This window comes from Polyodon spathula, chromosome 10 (assembly GCF_017654505.1).
Source record: "Polyodon spathula isolate WHYD16114869_AA chromosome 10, ASM1765450v1, whole genome shotgun sequence".
In the NCBI taxonomy this organism is placed as follows: Eukaryota; Metazoa; Chordata; class Actinopteri; order Acipenseriformes; family Polyodontidae; genus Polyodon; species Polyodon spathula.
In genome coordinates, this window is record NC_054543.1 from 21,300,719 (window position 1) to 21,320,569 (window position 19,851).

The 19,851-nt window shown below is 35.3% G+C and overlaps 1 protein-coding gene across 1 annotated transcript in view; it reads right to left on the bottom strand.

Moving 5' to 3' along the window:
- Positions 1–2,625: 2,625 nt before the first annotated feature.
- The window catches only part of LOC121322464 (rab11 family-interacting protein 2-like), a 39,134-nt gene continuing 21,908 nt past the window's right edge, over positions 2,626–19,851 (bottom strand). The window contains exons 4-5 of the mRNA XM_041262499.1: positions 17,238–17,325; positions 2,626–5,416 (exon numbers count right to left, since the gene is read on the bottom strand). Coding sequence (XP_041118433.1) covers positions 5,189–5,416; positions 17,238–17,325 — 316 coding nt within the window. The 3' untranslated portion in view covers positions 2,626–5,188. The remainder of the gene's footprint in view (positions 5,417–17,237; positions 17,326–19,851) is intronic.

Here is a 19,851-nt window from a genome sequence, read left to right on the forward strand (position 1 = left end):
TTAGTACATCCATGCTCCATGCTAAGCATTTCACTGTATTGAACAATCTCACGTTTTTGAAAATAATACAGTAGTTTCCTTTCGAACCATACATTCCATAAATTGTCTTTTCACAACCTATACTATTGCAAATCGTTGCATACCCCCAAAGTACCTTTCCAGCAACTTATGTGAAATACTTAAATACCTATGTAACAGACTATCGCAGTGTACTATAAAATGCATTGCATTATGCAGAACGTATAATGTAATAATATGCAAATTAAAATAAAAGACACAGACTCTGCTGCAATCCACCATTTAGACACTTCTAAGGTAACATTTTCAAGGTACTAATATGTACCAGTCTTTTGCCCTATATTGAAACCTAAAAAACCATACAAAACTATATAAAATAAAATTGTATTTTATTTGGTTGACATAGGAAAAAAAAAAAAAACCTGGAATCAATTTCAGTACCCTCATTTCAAACCCAAACGCTTTGAAGACACTGAATGGCGGTTGTTTTAACATTTTTAAATTCAGCACTATTGAGTTTTTAATAGTTATGGATGACAAAGCTGACCTGACATTAAAAGGCTGAATTCCTAATGAACACAATTAATACATTATACTGTACCTGAAATTCATTCAGCCCAGCATAAATCCTATACCATAATTTTTGCACCGTGCAGAAATATTCCCCAAATTCAAATCAGTGACTGAATAATTGATTTCACAATATACATAACAGCTTGCCAGTAGTATCAGGGTGCAGCAGTTAAATAGTGTCCCGTTCATTACATTTTTTGTTCCCTTTCCAACATGCAAAAGGAAAAGACCCTTTTAGCTACACTGACAAAAAGTTTGCACGTGTACATTACAGTAATCAAATGCTTTATTGATCAGGCACTAATTGCATTAAAGTTTTAAAATAATGCAGGAAACAAACATTTTTGAATTAAGCTGGGCAGAACAGCTTTCAAGAAACAGCTTTACTAGGAATAAATCCTTTACATGACTCATTAAGCCTCTTCAGTGTTGGAGACCATGATAAAAATCTAACCAGCGGTGTAGCAGAAAGATTACTACAATTCTGGCACAACTGGCTAAGAAAATGTATTACAAAAAAACATCCAAGATAGACCTAGATGGGTTATGTCTACTCCTTATTTTTTTTCAAGAATATAAGAAAACATAAAAACAGGGAAAAAAGTTTTTAATCAGTACCAAACCCTATTTAATTATTCAATACTACTACTACTACTAATAATAACTGAATCACATAGGGTGTGAGTTATATATATATAATATATATATATATTATATATCATATATATATATATATATATATATATATATATATATATATATATATATATATAATATATATATATATATATGATATCAAGTTCAACATGGACAAGTTTGTTTTGCTACCAGTAGAGGATCGACCCGCTCTTAGTCGATCCTTTAACCATGACATTTGCTTGCCATTGAGGCCTGGGATAAATCAGAATAATAGTGCTGCCATGACTATAAAGTGTGGCTATAGCTGGCTATACTTTCGTTTAATTCAGGCCTATGTCACTCTGTGAGCCAAATAGGCATTCTGTAACACTGACTGCTGAAGGCACTAGATGAAATGTGTATGCTTCACCTAGTTTCATCTGGATTTTCCCTTCCTGCTAATTCTTGCAGAAGTCAGGGGTTGTGTATGACATTTTTAAGCTTTCTAATAGCTAATGGAATTAAACAAAACAAAACAAAACAAATACATTGTGTTTTACAGGAAGCAGCTATGGAGCTGATATTTTCAACTTGGTCTTAAAAGGTGACAAAAAAAAAAAGAAAGAAAATATAACATAAGGGACACAGCAACTTTAGTTCAAACAAATCTCTGTTTAAAAAAAAAAAAAAAAAAAAAAAAAACAAAAATAATCATATAATCATTCCACTAAAAAAGTAAAAGCAGTATCTGTAAAAGGATGTCGACTCTCCCAGATTAATATGAGACAACATTTTCTATAACCACTGACACATTTTGAACTCAAAATGCAAAATAAACAAACACAAATAGGAAATTGTTGTCAGAAAGTCTGGGGACACACAGTGTAATTTTAGTACATCTAGTTTCTCATTTTAAAAATGTTATTATTATTATTATTATTATTATTATTATTATTATTATTATTATTTACATTAGCATTACCCTTACTAGGTAACTAAGTCAAGTAGTCCATTCTAAAGTACAATCTATTCAGCCTCTAGAGCCGCCCACACTATTTAATAAGGAATATTCTCCAAGTCACATTGGTAAACTCCTTGATGGCAACACAGTTGAATACAAAGCATCAGCTAATTTTAATGTAGTAGCAGTCAGTGGTTTAATAATTGCTCTAGACATTCATATGGAAATGAAAACAGACATTTTCTTAAGTACTTTTGGAAAGCAGTGTGCTATGTCTTGCAGAATACCACCAGCACTGGATATTTTTTCACATGAAAGGTAGCGCAATGATTCTGATTCTATTTTATATATATATATATATATATATATATATATATATATATATATATATATATATATATATATTCCTTTTAACAATTGTTGTGTTAACTATAAATTAGTGCAGTATATGGGAAACATATATTTCATATCCGTGTCTTCTACAATTTTAAAACTGTACTATTACTGATTTCAATAAAATTAGAATGAAAAAAAGACGTGTATATAAATGTAGCATGGTTCTGTATTAGGTATTCAGTAATATCATTGTCTGTGTTCACTCTAAGACGTACACACCCAAAGTTAAGCTGCAAGCATTTGGCAATAATTACATAACTAAGCAAATATTAACTTAAAATTAATGCTACAGATATTTGGCACTGCTACGATTGTGGATGTGGATGACTTGATATTATTTTATATTTTACAGTCCCCTGCATCCTTACAGTACAGGTTCTTCTAGATTGTGTTTTAATTATGACTTCAATTCAAATTTCATTCAAAGTTAATAAGCTTTCTTTGACACTTGTTTTAGGTACCGGTATGGTAAATAACAGAAGGCATTTTTTTTTTTTTTTTCTAGTTTATACATTCTGGAATTTTAAAACTTTTTTTGTTTTGTTTAATTTATCACAACACAAGTGTTTTAAACACTTTCTATAACTATTTGCTATTGACTATGGTGATTTAGTGCTAGCTACATACATGGGATAAACTAATGACAGTATTGTTTGTGAACCTTTATTATTATTATTATTATTATTATTATTATTATATTTATTTATTTTTTTAGCAGTGTGGTATATAACCAGTGTTCTGAATTGCTACATAAATTGTTATAATAGTAAAGCCACATATAAATAAATGGTAGAGCTTAGTGTTTTAAGAGGCACAAACACAAAAAGTTTAAAACAGGAAGTAGGTCGTTTTAATAGTTTGCTCATACCTAATCTGGTTTAATTGTTTGAAGACTGTAATAATGTTCTTTTAAAGCAATTCTTTATATTAAGAAAAATGTAAAAGTGCATATCAAAGAAATAAACAGAAAAAACCCCAGCTAATATAGTAAGGCTGCGATACAATTAAAGTTTTTAAATGCTTTTAAGGTAGTTGTCATGTAGTTACAACATATTTGGAATTGTCAGTTGCACGAAACAAAAAACAAAGCAAAAAATAAAAATAAATCTTCACAATCCTAATTACCAAGACCCTCGCCATCGCATGAACAATCCCATGTTACTGCTTGCTATGTACGTCAGCATTTTTTAATGTGGTTCTGTGGTATATTAAGAACTTTTCCATATGCATTAAGCAGACTGCAAAACAGTTGCTATGAAGTTCCCAAGTCTTGCAGTCTGCAAGGTCAAAAATAGCATTGGAAGTATCAAGGTCATAAAAAACTGTGTTCTAAATAGAAACACATTAAAAACAACACTTTTTCAGGTCGAAGACTGCAGCGTTGGTAAATCTCCACTAGTGCACAATATTAACTTTGCAGGAGACGCATGAAGAAACATCTGCAATATCTCACACATACTTCTGCACAAATGGGTTGTCTTTCGCTTGGCATGCTTTATACAACTGGCTTCCTGGACATAGGTAACATAACAAAGGCTGACATCTGGCTGTTTTACAAGTCAGTTTCAAGAGTTTTGACAAACTTTGATAAAGGTCAATGTTGTAGGTCTAACCCACGTTGACAGTTAGGCAGCTTAATTAAAAATATATAGTCAAAGAACAATACAATGTTATTCATTATAACTGGAATTTGCACTGATGTTCAGGCTTTTTGAGAATCATGAATAAGGATGTTCATTAAAAAAAAAAAAAAAAAAAAAAAATTATGCCAGTTGCATATTGTATTTAATATGTGTCTTTTTTTGTAAAATAATCCATTCTACCTTTAATTCCTTGAGTGTGTGTTGCCATGGTTGCACTTTTGTTTCATAATGTGTGTTGGTAGGTACGGACATGCTATGATTCTAATATATAACAGTATATGTTTCAATTCTATAACAATATACAGGGCAAACACTGATTTTAGATTAGTTTTCTGTTACTACCCAGTTACCATTGACACATGTGCTAGAAAAGGTGTTTTATTTATTTATTTACCTCATGCAGTACCCCTGACGTCTATTTTAGATCTGAACAGTGGTAGATCTAAATATGCTAACTCTTTATTAACCCAGCTCATTTTTTTTTTACCTTGGTGATTTATTATTACAAGGAATAAAAATACAATGAAATGAGGTTCGTAAAAAATGAGGTTTATAAACCCAAAGGGTATTATAAAGATCTTCCTATGTAAACAGAATTAAAATAGACCCCATCAAGTGCTGCAGATTCAAAAGATCTAAAACAAAAATTTAACTGAAAAAGTCACTGGCAGAGATTAATCTATGACTGATATGTAAGTGAGAGAATGATTATATTATGTACTCCCTATTCATTCTACACACACACACACACACACACGTGTTTAAACTTGTCAAAACGTTTGGCCATAGCAGTATATTTATTAAGCTCCCATATTAATACTAATCAGCATCTGTGAAACCAGACCAATATTGACATGTACTGTGCACCATCTCCAGTTTTCAGTTTCATAGATCTGCAGTACTGAAAGTTAAACTGGTACTACATACATCAGATCCGTTGGTGTTTATCGCCGTGACAGAAATTAAATCTTTATTTGTTTTACTGTTTGGAAAATTTCCCTGCTTTCTTGGCTAGCTCGTATGGCACTCTGAGGATGCTGGGAGTTTCCTCCATGACCTTGACAAGAAGGCCGTCGATGTAGTCCTCCAGCTCGCGAATATGGGCGTCCTTCTTTTTCACTAATTCCTTCTGCTTGATCAACTCTTGAACGACCTCTTCGAACGAAAGATTGCGATAAGATGCCACTGAATTGAAAGGGTTTCCTTCCTGTAAAGAATGAAAAGATAATTCTTGTAAAAACTAGAAGTATGAGGCATTTTGTTCTTAGTTACCTTAGACCAGGGATTCCCAAAGTGCAGCCCGCAAGGACGTTTGGTGCGGCCTCCCAAAGCCCACCCTCAACCCCCCACCCCCTTTCTGAATGTTTACTTTATTATTACATTTTCTGAAAATGTTTGTAAAAAATTGCGTATGTAATTTGGTGGAAATTAATAATACAGAGCAGTCAAAGTTCATGGACCCTCTCAAGCCAATTTTATTAATTAAGTTGTTACGGTCATTATATGTGCACTGTCCCTTTAAAAAAAGAATGGCGCCTATAGTGCGCAGTAGATTTGTCGTGCTGAAGGAAAATAACACGGAACCGCCTAAGAAAAGAAAATGCGCTTCTACTTTTCTTAAATTATTATTGTGTTGTCTCCTATCGCTTTCCATGGGGGAAGATGCTCACAGTCTGTGATATCAAGACATGAAGGTACCATCCAAATAACGTTAAATTACTTTATGCAGCTGAAGTAGCTACCTAGCTAGCTTCACTTTTTCTGTTGTAGATTTGATTTTATTATTTTAAGAGCAAAACTGTATTCAGCTTCAACTGCATCGGGAAAATGCTCTTTGTACAATATTTTAGTTTTGGCGTTCAACTTGGATCTTTTGTTAGGAAAAGTACTAGTGTAGGAACAGTACCTGCTACAGTTTAAAATTGTTACTGTTACATTTCTTTTTTGTACAGTTTTTCTGAATAAGACTACAGTTAGGCTACAGTACAGTAGCTAGTAGGATTTTATGTAGCAGTCATATGTAACTGCATAAAAAGCGCCAATTTAATGGCACATAATTTATGAATAATTAATGCTGCACTTTAAATAGAAATGTGTGATTATTTCAATTGATTTCAGAAATAAAAAATAAATAAAAAACATCAAGGTAAAATACAGTAAACGTCTGTTTTATTTCTGTACATTTACTATGGAAATAGCTCTAAATGTCCACACCATGGGGCAATTTACATTTTGTTTCATTCAAATTTTGCACATCTCAAACTATTTGTATGGTCCCCAGAGATCTGAAATAAGCAGAGTTCACTGTACATACATTCAGCTCTTAGTAAAGTGGTTAGTTGTACAAGTCAAGATGCATTCTGCCTCACTACTGAAGAATAACCCACAAAAGAGTTTAATGGTATAGTTTTAAGAGTACCTATTGCGGTATTATCTTCTTTAATTGTTGTGACCAGGACAATGCGACAGCATGATATTGGTACTCAAATCTAAGCCTGTTGCGGTACCAAGACACAGGATAAAATACAAATACATTTCAAAGCCGCTAATGTTGCAGTGGTAGTAATATAAATTCCTAATTTAAATATAAGAATGTATAGGAAATAAAAAAGGTATGATTTGGGACATATTTTGGTTTCTCCATCACCAAAACTTTGGGAACCCCTGCCTTAGAGGAACTGACTGGCTTGTATTGGAGAAACATACAATTGCAATTAATACCCCCCACATTACAGATCGGTGTGGCCAATTATTCCCTCTGTCTCAGTTATTATTGCATAACTCTAGCTCCACTATAGGTGATAAAATCTCAACAAAACCTGACATCATGATTTCTTGTGTTCTGTTTAAAAAGAAAAAAAAAAATCTCATGTCACAAAATGGAGAAACAAAATTAGACCTTGAAGCCTCGAAAGAGTAAACAGGCGACCGACGCATGTTAAGATAAAAGTGGCCACTCGTTTCCCAGGGGAAAAAGCATTGGCTGACTCACTCTCCCAGAGTGGCTGGGCTGATAACATTAGGAGTTAATTTTCCCTGATTTAGAGAAACATCTGCACAGACTATCCCATTATCCCATCAAAAAAGTGATTTTCAGGACTCATTAAAAAGAACAGGACTACAAAACTAGATGAATCAGTTTAAAATACCTTTTAAATGAGGCTCAGAATAATCATTTTAAACCTGAACCCCCCCTTGTTGACTTTATCTGTAAATGTCTTGCTTTTGACTCTGCAGATATAGCCACATAAACACAGATACAAACGGAACACATCTTTAATGCTTACCTAATTGGAGAGCCCTGCTGTTTACTGGCTGCCACATATCACAACATCATTAAATTCAGCAGGTGGCTGAAGTTTTAAATCTCGTTCAGGCAAAAGGAATGTTAACATGGCTTGCGTTGTGAAGTCACGGTGAAAAATGGCAAATCCTGCTGACTGCTGAATGAAAACACTGCAAGACTGTTTGAACATTCCATGCTGTCCTGACATATACATTTATGAATGTGTTTAAACTGTTCTGGAGGGATATATCATTCCCTCAGGAGGAACTATCTTCAAGTATAATTTCCATTTCTCTTTTACATTTCCTTTAGCGTTTTATGGTGTCGCAGTCATTCTGAATGCTTCTGGGTTCTACTGTTTTCATTGTTTTTTCTCTGGATCTGTCTTTACCTGGCTTGCTTTGAGCTTGTCTAGAGAATCTTAAGTGCCAGGATTCAGCAGTTTTCTTCATTCCATTGAAATCATGTGACAACGTGACCTCAAATCTGCTACCCCCATCTGTTGTACAAACTACTAAACAACATATATACCGAACCAAATCCCAAATCTAGAAAAACTGTCAAGAAAATTCAAGGAAACTTTTGAATGAAAAACAAACAGACTGGCAGCTACTAACAAGGGACGCGTACAAACTATAGTTTTGAGCGTTTTAGTTAATAGAATTTTTATTACTGAATGGAAATATATACCTGAATAAGACTTTAGTATGAAACTTACAGAATTTACCGCTAGCCCCCTCCCCCCACATCAGAAATGTCAAAATACAGAACCATTTACTTTACCTTTACAAAAAAGGAGAGCTGCATCTTTGCCATAACCCACCATTTTCTTTTATGACATCTAAACTGATCTGAGCTCCCTGCGAAATAAAACCCACGTTGATTTAAATGCACCGTGTGTGTAACATGGTTCAACTCGTATTGACACATTACAATAACGTAAAATGTAATTTACCAAAGCATATTGTTCAACAATGTCTTGCACATCTGAGAGTTGTAAAGTTACAAAAAATATATATTTCTGTGCACCAAGTTTTTTTTATTTATTTATTTATTTATTTATTAAATCTCAGTATGAGCACTAGAACACGTTTCACAGACAAAACACATAAGTCTACAACAATTTGCCGTTAATACATATTACAGGTTTACTGCATAACTCTACTCCATGAAAAGTGGGAGTGAATCTGCTGTGTTGCAATCATATAGGGGGGTGGTATGTTTACATTCAGCAGCTGCATAACGTGTTTAGTGCATGTGCCACCAGTGTCATTTAGAGAGTTGAGACCTGCGACAAAGTTCATCAAACGTGTTCTTGTTCTTGAATACCTGTTATTAAATACAACAGTTACGTTCAATGCCGGATTTGTGTCTTTTATTTAAAGAAGAACTGCACACATTGGAGGGATGTATTAAAATGGATGAGTGTTTGGGTGGATGTAGGGTTCGGATTCAGTTCACCGAATCCTAAGTATTCAGCTAAATCTGAACCCTGCTCAAAAAGTAGGTATTCAGGCCAACTACCCGGGTCTCTTTTTACTAAATAGGTTTCGATTTATTAATTTGAGAATTTAAAGAAAATGTGACAATACAGTTGTAAGTGTGGGTCTCTGGCCGGTGTAATAAAAACAACATTAAAACAAGCTTTTGCATTAAACCATTACATTATTTATTCATTTATTTATTTTTTAATTTAGTCGTTGCCAATTATTTTTGTTATTTTTCTCTGAAATGCCCAATTATTATTTAGAGTCAGCTCACCGCTACCACCCCTGCTCTGACTCGGAAGGGTGAAGATGAACACACAATGTCCTGCGAAGCGTGTGCTGTCAGCTTCTTTACACACTGCGGATTCACCATTCAGCCACCCAGGAGCTACAGTGTAGGAGGACAACGCAGCTCCCGGGCAGCTAACAGGCAAGCCCACAGGCGGCCGGCCAGATTACAGGGGTCGCTGGTGCGTGGTGAGCCGAGGACACCTTGGCCAACCTAGGCCATTTAATATAACTAACTATTTAAACTGAGATTTTTTTTATTATGATGATGATGATGATGATGATGATGATATATTTCCAGTACTGAAAAAGTACACAGGTCTACAGATCTGAAGGGACTAAATGTATGTGTATTATAAAGCATTTAAATATGTATCCTGCACTTAAAACAGTAATATATGTGATTTTATCATGAATTATGCTAGGATAAATTATAGTAGAAACTCCAAAAAAAAGAAAAAATCTACACCGCTAATTTTGTTTTCTGGTTGTTTTACCCCATTTAAATACTTTTAAGTTGAAACTGGGACATACAGTACTTACAATGTTCCCAGTTAAACAAAACAAGTACAAGTACAAAACAATACAAGTGTGTATAAATGTCCTTGGATTCTGTGTTATTTATTTACAGTCTACAACATTTATTATAAAAAAATATATACTATTTAAATAAGAGTGGTGTACAAAAGACACCACTGTTGTTTTTGGTGTGGCCCAGGGAATAATTGTCACCAATAAACTGTGATTTGAGTACCTGCAAATTGTGTGTGTCCTTCATTTTCCACCATATGCTACAATATTAATGTGGTTTGTGGGCATTGTAAATCACTGAGAACAAAAATGCCAATATTCGTTACAAGGCGATATACAAATAACACAGTCTCCTAATTATGGACCCTGACAACCACATTAGAACGGGTAGCATATACATACATACATATACATACATACATACCGTAAAACTTCAATGAAACGCTTGTGCCGTTTATTTACAATATTTGCCAGCAGACCCGGCGCATACTGTAGTCTGGTGATTATTTGAGAATGCTGTTTATATTTGATCTCTAGCTTCACATGCTTCATGCGGTCATTGAGAATCCACTAACACACAACCTTGTATCAACATTGTAACTCAATTTAAACATTCCACCAACTTTGTTAAAAGGTTGTGTGTCAGTGGGAACTAAATAACAGTTTTGTTTTATAACAAAATTACAATGTATTGTACACCCTCAAGTATGAAGCAAAAGTATTATTACAGTCTTTTTATAAGCACTGGGTAACAAGGATTAGGTATGTAAAATGTTGGAAAATGAACAAGCAGAAGTAAGAGTGAATTTCTATTGAAAAATGGAATTACCATTGTTAATAATAACAACAACAGTTAAATCCTCTAAAAGACAGCACTGTAGATATCAGAATGTGTAGATCATGTAGGCTATGCTTACAACATCATCATCATAACAATAATACACATTTCTAAAATGCTTTTAAAAATGAACAATAAAAGCAATAAGTATTATAAATAATTTATTGTTTAATCTCAAAGTTAATATAACAAAACAATTAAATTAAAAATTAAAATACATCGTGAGTTTGTATCTGGCCTACTTTCAGCACACTAATTATAAAAAAAAAATTATAATGTAACAAATATGCATTACAAGTATGCCTTCCTTAAATTATGTTTTCTATTATTATTTATTAATCCTGAGTCACTTTCATCGTTGTCACTTATTAGCAGTTCATTACACTCAAGCTCCTCCTCATCTCCCTTAGCTTCAATGGCAATGATAGAGACCCACCGTTTAATAGAGACCTTTGTCAGCAAGCCCAGCTTGTATTGGAGACAGGCACTAATTTTGAGACCAGGCAATTATTTGAAGTTTTACAGTACATACATACATAATAAAGCAATTAAAATGATATTTGAAACTGCTTAATTTTTTCAGAGAAGTTTGTGGTGGACATCTACAGAAAAGACCCTAGTTCTGCCTAGGATACATAAGCTCCTGCCCTTTACACTTTGTCAGATATGCTGTCTTACTCATCGTGTCTTAACTCTGTCAAAAACTCCTCTCATAACTTCAGACTGCCAGAGTAGTGCAGAAAAACAACCTCATGAGGGACAACTCATTTCTTAGGTCTAATTAAAAATCATTAGGAGATTAGCCCAAGATTGGATCAATTTCACAAAGCCTTGGCACGTTCTCTGGCATCCTTGGCAATTTTGCAAAAGCAAGAAGAGGGAGGGGTGGAGGCAGAGATAAAGCAAACCCTTGGCATTTTCTGATTGTCTCATTATTGTTCTAATGAGGAGCTTTGCCCTGGGAATATTAATCCAGCTACTTTCACATCTTCTGCCTTCCTCCTTTAACCCCTCCACCTCCTCCTCCTCCAGTCCTAATTAGGATTTCCAGCACTCACACAAACAATTCATCTAGCCGCAGCTCCTATAACACAGGCAGGTGATGCCATTGGGATAAAAGATGAACTCAGGTCTAATTGCCACAACCTTTGTCCAGAGTCTTCAAAGGCTAATGATGGACAGCATGATAAAAATGATCTCAAAGCTCTGATGTAACATTTACATGAATTACAGTTGGGAATTTCTTTTCTTTCTTTCTTTCTTTCTTAATGGTGTAATAACAATTATCTTGCACTTGACATAAAAAAACACACCTTTATAGAACTATAAATAATTCACGTTAAAGATAATTAATCTTCCTGATTTAGTGAAGCATGGAATTTAATTCCTTCTTTTTATTAGCACTTTTAAACCCTTAAATAGTTTGTAACTAGGATGGTACAGTGCAGTGTATATAAGGTAAACAATCAATAGAAAATGTACAGAGTTAAAAACTAGTTTTGTTAGAGTTGTCTAAATTGACATCAGTAAACTGAAGCTCCCAACTGAATTGATGCTGCCGATTTAAAACTGTGATACTGTTTTTAACACAATGATTCTTTTTAAGGCAAATTGTTATTAGTATTTTTTTTGTTTTCAAAAATTTAGAATGGATATGTAATGTTTTTCAGAAAAAATATTATATATATATATATATATATATATATATATATATATATATATATATATATATATATATATATCAATTAACTAAATGCAAAGTGAGTGAACAGAAGAAAAATCTAAATCAAATCCATATTTGGTGTGACCACCCTTTGCCTTCAAAACAGCATCAATTCTTCTAGGTACACTTGCACAAAGTCAGGGATTTTGTAGGCATATAGTCAGGTGTATGATTAAACAATTATACCAAACAGGTGCTAATGATCATCAATTCAATATGTAGGTTGAAACACAATCATTAACTGAAACAGAAACAGCTGTGTAGGAGGAATAAAACTGGGTGAGGAACAGCCAAACTCAGCTAACAAGGTGAGGTTGCTGAAGACAGTTTACTGTCAAAAGTCATACACCATGGCAAGACTGAGCACAGCAACAAGACACAAGGTAGTTATACTGCATCAGCAAGGTCTCTCCCAGGCAGAAATTTCAAGGCAGACAGGGGTTTCCAGATGTGCTATCCAAGCTCTTTTGAAGAAGCACAAAGAAACGGGCAACGTTGAGGACCGTAGACGCAGTGGTCGGCCAAGGAAACTTACTGCAGCAGATGAAAGACACATCATGCTTACTTCCCTTCACAATCGGAAGATGTCCAGCAATGCCATCAGCTCAGAATTGGCAGAAAACAGTGGGACCCTGGTACACCCATCTACTGTCCGGAGAAGTCTGGTCAGAAGTGGCCTTCATGGAAGACTTGCGGCCAAAAAGCTATACCTCCAACGTGGAAACAAGACCAAGCGACTCAACTATGCATGAAAACACAGGAACTGGGGTGCAGAAAAATGGCAGCAGGTGCTCTGGACTGATGAGTCAAAATTTGAAATATTTGGCTGTAGCAGAAGGCAGTTTGTTCGCCGAAGGGCTGGAGAGCGGTACATGAATGAGTGTCTGCAGGCAACAGTGAAGCATGGTGGAGGTTCCTTGCAAGTTTGGGGCTGCATTTCTGCAAATGGAGTTGGGGATTTGGTCAGAATTAATGGTCTCCTCAATGCTGAGAAGTACAGGCAGATACTTATCCATCATGCAGTACCATCAGGGAGGCATCTGATTGGCCCCAAATTTATTCTGCAGCATGACAACGACCCCAAACATACAGCGAAAGTCATTAAGAACTATCTTCAGCGTAAAGAAGAACAAGGAGTCCTGGAAGTGATGGTATGGCCCCCACAGAGCCCTGATCTCAACATCATCGAGTCTGTCTGGGATTACATGAAGAGAGAGAAGCAACTGAGGCTGCCTAAATCCACAGAAGAACTGTGGTTAGTTCTCCAAGATGTTTGGGCCAACCTACCTGCCGAGTTCCTTCAAAAACTGTGTGCAAGTGTACCTAGAAGAATTGATGCTGTTTTGAAGGCAAAGGGTGGTCACACCAAATATGGATTTGATGTAGATTTTTCTTCTGTTCACTCACTTTGCATTTTGTTAATTGATAAATATAATCTATTAACATGTCTATTTTTGAAAGCATTCTTACTTTACAGCATTTTTTCACACCTGCCTAAAACTTTTGCACAGTACTGTATATATATATATATATATATATATATATATATATATATATATATATATATATATATATATATATGTGTGTGTGTGTGTGAGTATGCTTGTGTGTGTGTGTGTGTGTGTTGAGTAGTTTGTGTAGATTGTGTGGACTACGCTCAGGTGCAAACAAAATGTGAAAACTTTGCAAATGGGTGAATACTTATACAAACCACTGTGTATGTGTGTATATATTATTACAGATGCACCGAATCCAGGATTCGGTTTCGGATTCAGCCAGATACTTAGGATTCGGTGAAACGAATCCTATATCCACGCAAACACACGTCCATTTTAATACATCCCTCCAATTTAAATAAAAGACACAAATCTGGTATTGAACGAAACTGTTGGATTTAATAACAAGAACATGTTTGATGAACTCTGTCGCAGCTCTCAACTCCCTAAATTACTGGTGGCGTAAGCACTAAACAGTCACACAGCTAAAATAAAATAATTAGTAATCATTTACAATAAATTCACACAATGTTTAATTTTGAAACTATTATTGTGTTATTTTATATACTGTCATTTTTGCTACGGGGTCAGTAAGTTAAAAAAACAAAAAAAACAAAAAACAAAAAACTGCCCGTCTCTTTTTATTGTGGAAATCCTAAACTATAAGGACAGTGAGAGAAACTGAAGCTCTGGTAGAAACTTTGGTGAGACACCAAAATCTTGCTGAACTTGAAAAAACTCACAAAACAGTTAAATATATTCAATCTTTTCTCAAATGACTTTGTTTAATGTCGACATTGGGAGAACCGTGCAGAATTCGGTAAACTGCATTATTGTAGGCATTCATGAAATATATTAATTAAATTAGTGAAGTGCTCCCCACTGCTTTCTATATTAAAAACAGGAGCAATAGCTGCCATATTTCAATATGCCTTGCAGGATATTGTAAACATCCGTTTCACACACCATACAAACGAGCCGAGTGCACTTGCAAACTGTATTATGAACACAAACAGACTCGGTTCTGAAAAAAAAACAAAAAGGGGGAAGAAAAAAAAGTTTAGCTTGCATGCATATTCTTTCATGATGGTTTTTAATTTCTATATGTTTAATAATGTGTAAGGTAACCAAAGCGAACCCACGTCTCAAATAAAAAGTGGCTAAGCGAAGCCTTTCAATATATGCTATTGTAATTATTTCAGCCATTTAAGATGCACGTATTGGCGTGCTTGTCAGAAAATGAAAATACTGTATTCAAGATTTGAAAATGTACGTGTACAAGTGTACAAACTCACAACCAAGCTGTTAGCAACGCTAAAAGGTTAATGGATTTATACTAATCATAATAGTAAACACTATTCAAACAATAATCATAATACAAAATAATCGTTCTCAGATCGTTGTCACTTGTAGCCTCTCCCAAGTCAGCAACTTACTGCTGATACAAACAAGTCCTATAAAGATTGTGAAATCAAAATGTTAGACAGTTCGATCCGGTTGTCCAGCTTCCACGTGGCGTACCTGGGTATCCATCAGTGTGTTTTGTTTCTCACTGCAGACAAACACCTGCTATCTTGTGAACTATTACTGTGAGACTGGATATGAGTGCAACTAATTGTTGAATTACTAACAAAAAAGCTGCTGTTTTATCTGCAAGTCTGGGTAAGTGACATTTCTTTCGCTGTCATCATGAAACCAGATTAAGTCTTTCTTCCAATTCACTCTATATTTTCATTTTATTTATTTTTTTCATAATTTCTTTCTTTATCGTTATTGATTTAAACACTTTACTTTTGGCTTATTGGTTGCTAAATTGTAAAAAAAAAAAAAAAAAAAAAAAAAAAAAAAAAAAACCTGTAAAAAATTGCCATGTTGAGGTTAGCAAATTATCAAGGTTGAGGTTAGCAAATTACCAACAGCACTTTGGGGTTGGGAGTTTTTCCGATTTTTGGCACACTGACCCATTTTTCTGCATTCATAAAACAGAATACATGTGGACTATACTATATACATTATACAGTTAAAAGATGTTACCGGCCCAATTGGTCCTGTGGTGCTTCATAACTACTGGCCAAACTGCGCTCTCTACGGCCCCAGGCCGCCGGGCCATGGTAACTTCAAACCCTGTTGAGTCAGCCAAGACTCAAAAAACCAAAAAGACTTTTACTGTTGCAAAAGGTGCTTCTACCAAGTACTGACTTAAGGGGCTGAACACCTATGCAACCAGTAAATTTCAATTTTATGACATTTAACCTCTTCCTCGTATAACAGTGTTCAGTTTAACCATTACAGCTTTGAATAATAATAATAAAAAAAAAAGTTAGTTTGAAAAACTGTGCACACATCATTTGTTATTCAACAAAATGTGACATTATTGGTAGGGGTGAATACTGTGTGTCTAATATATATATATATATATATATATATATATATATATATATATACACACACACACACATACAGTACCAGTCAAAAGTTTGAGTACACTTGCTGGAAACTTTTTTTCATAATTGACAATGTTTTATGTCGTATACGTTTCTGTAAATACTTGAAAATGAAAACACGTTACACAAAACAAAACATAAGGAGTATCAAAGCAATGTTCAAGAAAATTGTTAATTTACAGTATAATCGTAAATCTCGAAAAACTACTCACTTCTAAAGCTTTTGTAGTCATTTTTTGTATTACTTTAGTATAAATACATGTTAATTTGGATTCATATGTTGTTTTTTTCTGACTTTACGTGAACGAAAAGACATAAAAGCGCCCGTTTTCTCAATGGAAATAGTGATATTTTGAAATTTACCTGTCCTGGTCACAAAAACAAAGTTTGTGGGGAATAATAGCCATTTTCTATACTTTTGAGGCATAAGCAATTAAGAAATAACACTTACTACCCAGGAACAAAAAAAAAAAAAAATTGTTACACGGTGTTATCAGCTTATATAAATACACGTCTCATATAATTAAATATTAAGTGTTTATAGACAAGTTTATACAGTTAAAAGCACAGATAATTATGAAAAACCTGGTTTCAAGCAGGTGTACTCAAAGTTTTGACTGGTACTGTATATATAAAAACACACATTGGATAATTTGGTTTTAAGGTGATATACTTAAATTTAGGCAGATCTAATGAATGCTCAGTGTGGAAATGTTTTTCAGATTTAAAAATACAAAAAAAACATCATAAATTCAACGACAAGTCTTGATCAATGTCTTCATCTAAACATTTGTCATTTAATTTATTAAGCTGCTTGCAGTATTTCTAAACTCAGCACTATTGTGTGTTTGAGTTATGGATTAAATGTTTTTATGAACACAGGATTCAATTGGAGTACAACTGGACCTGCATGTGATTGTAGTGGAAAGCCTTACCTTTGCCTCGTCCCTGGGGTAGGCACTGCTGTTTGGCGTTAAAGCTTTCTTGATGTCTTCAATGCCTGAAGGCTCCATTAAGTTGGAGCTGCATTATAAAAAGAAAAAGAAGAAATGTTACAGAATCACTCAGTCTTTGCTCTAGACTAGTTCCTGCCCTTTGACCAGTTTTCCTAATTAGACAAGAGACAAATGTATTTTAAACATGAACAGACTTGGCTGGGACAGAAGGTATTGCTAATCATAGATGAACACCTACATTTCTATCCAATAAGGGTGTTGAACTTTCAAAAATATTTGAATTAAAACTAGAATGCATGCTTACACCAAAGACATGCTGATGTAAGAAACAGAGGTAAACATACAGCAACTTTGACACTGAAATAATGAATTGAGGTAAACCATCTCAGTCACAATGGTTTTACTATAAAGGGTTTGCAGCAATATTACCAACATCTTTATTTTATTCCTTCTTTCTTCACCTCTTGATTTACCTAGCGATTGTGACAGAAATAGAATGATTTTTGGTGGTAAATCACCCTCCCGACCTGTGAGGGTGCTAAGCAGCAAGACGGGCTGGTCTGACAGTTCTTTCCCAGGGTTCAAGAGAAGTCGGCCAGCCTGGAAGGGGACAAGACTCCGTTGCCCTAACGTACCGACCCGAAAACGAGGTGGCAGTCGTTTACCAAGGGCTCATGTGTGACAGCATAAAAGCGGACAGAGAATCATCTCTATTTTGTACATCTGTTTTTTATATTGTAGAACAGATACACCAGGGGGTGGAGTTGAGACAGCACCGATTTATTTTTTCCCCTGTCACTGACAGTGCAGACACACTGATTGAGCAGAATAGACGGGAGGAATAAAAATAAATACAACAACGTCTCGGATTTCAGTCATTCTTCAAGGTATGTGTCTGAGAGGTATGAATATTATGCAGAAGTTTTTTTTTTTTTTTTTTAAAAGAGTCAGGGTGACTGAGTATAATTTATTTTATTTATTTATTTTTGCAATTTTTTTAACCATTTTTTTTTTTGCTATTTTCCAGTTCAATTAATTGCTCTTCATCCAAATTGGCATGTCTACTTATTATGTTGGCTTTTTTTGCAGGTAATTGGTCACTCAGTTTCACAGTTACAGCTGTACATCTGTAACTAGAAAAGCAAGATGGCTACCGTCCCAACTTTAAATTCTGTGAGGCAGAACAGTGATTTAGAATATGTGACAAGGCTCCAACTGTCCGTATCCATCCAATATAAGGACAGCTGGAACCTTGCTCGACCAATCACATTGCTTGTTTCACATTCTATTGCCAGCCCTGGATTATAAATCTCAAAGACCACATGTCTGATTGTGATCAACCTGTTTAAGGGCACCTGTACTATGTTCTATATGCTTGTGGTATCTCTCATAAGTCAAGTAAAACTCCATTGAGGGCTCCAGAGTGGCGCATCCAGTAAAGGCACTCCTCGTGGAGAGCAGGATGTGCCCTATAGCCTGGATATTGCAGGTTCGAATCCAGGCTATGTCATTGCCAACCGAGTGCTGCCCGGGTAGGGACGGCTTAGGTCGGCAGGGCAATCCACGGTTCACCGTGTACCAGCGACCCCTGTGGCTGATAGGGCGCCTGCAGTGGAGCGGGTCTGCAGTGAAGATCTGTGTTGCCTCCGGCACTATGGGTCTGGTGGTTTCACTGTGGATCCACAGCGTGAAAAATGACATATTAGCAGGAACACATTTCGGAGGACGCATGTTTCAGCCTCCGTTCCCAGAGTCGTCTGGGGGTTGCAGCGGTGAACAGAGATAAAAAAAATAATAATAATTGGGCATTGCAAATTAGGGAGAAGATGAAGATTACCTGTAATATGGTTTCTTCAAAGAATGATGAACTCCACACACAGAGTGAACTCCCAGTCTCCATGTCGCTTGGATCAGGAGAAATATTTTTTTGGCACCAAGTAATGTCCCTCCTCTGTAAAGCCTCCCCTTCCTGGAGTATCTATATGTCCAAATATCCAAACCAACTGCCCAAAGTAAAACCAAAAAAAGGGGGATGGAAGGTGGGACATAGGTGTGTGGAGTTCATTATTCTACCAAGAAACCATATTAAAGGTAATCTTCTTCTTCTTAACTCATGTGCTGAACTCAGAGTGAACTATACCAAAGGAAGTAGAAAAAGGGTGGTAGGTTAGATAGTAGTGCCCGAAGCCACAGATAATACGGAGTGAGCAAAAAGTAAAGGTCTCGGAGGAAGCCCACATGCCAGTATTACAAATGTCTTGAAATGAGACAAATATTAAATGTGCCCATGTAGTAGCTACCCCTCTCACTGAGTGCACTTTTACCAGTTCTGGAACCGGTTTCTTGTCCAGGTTATAACAAAACTCGATGCAAGATGTAATCCACATTGCTGATATTATTGCTACCAAGAATGCCGTTTTCCACATGAGGAATTTTTGGTCGATATTGCCATGGGTTTCAAACGGTGGCCCCATGAGTTTATTCAGTACTAGGCTGAGGTTCCATTGTGGAAGGATATGTTTCCTTGGAGGCCTTAGGTGGTGTGCAAAGATTCTGAGTTGCATCAATGGACGAATTCCTTCCATTTATCTGT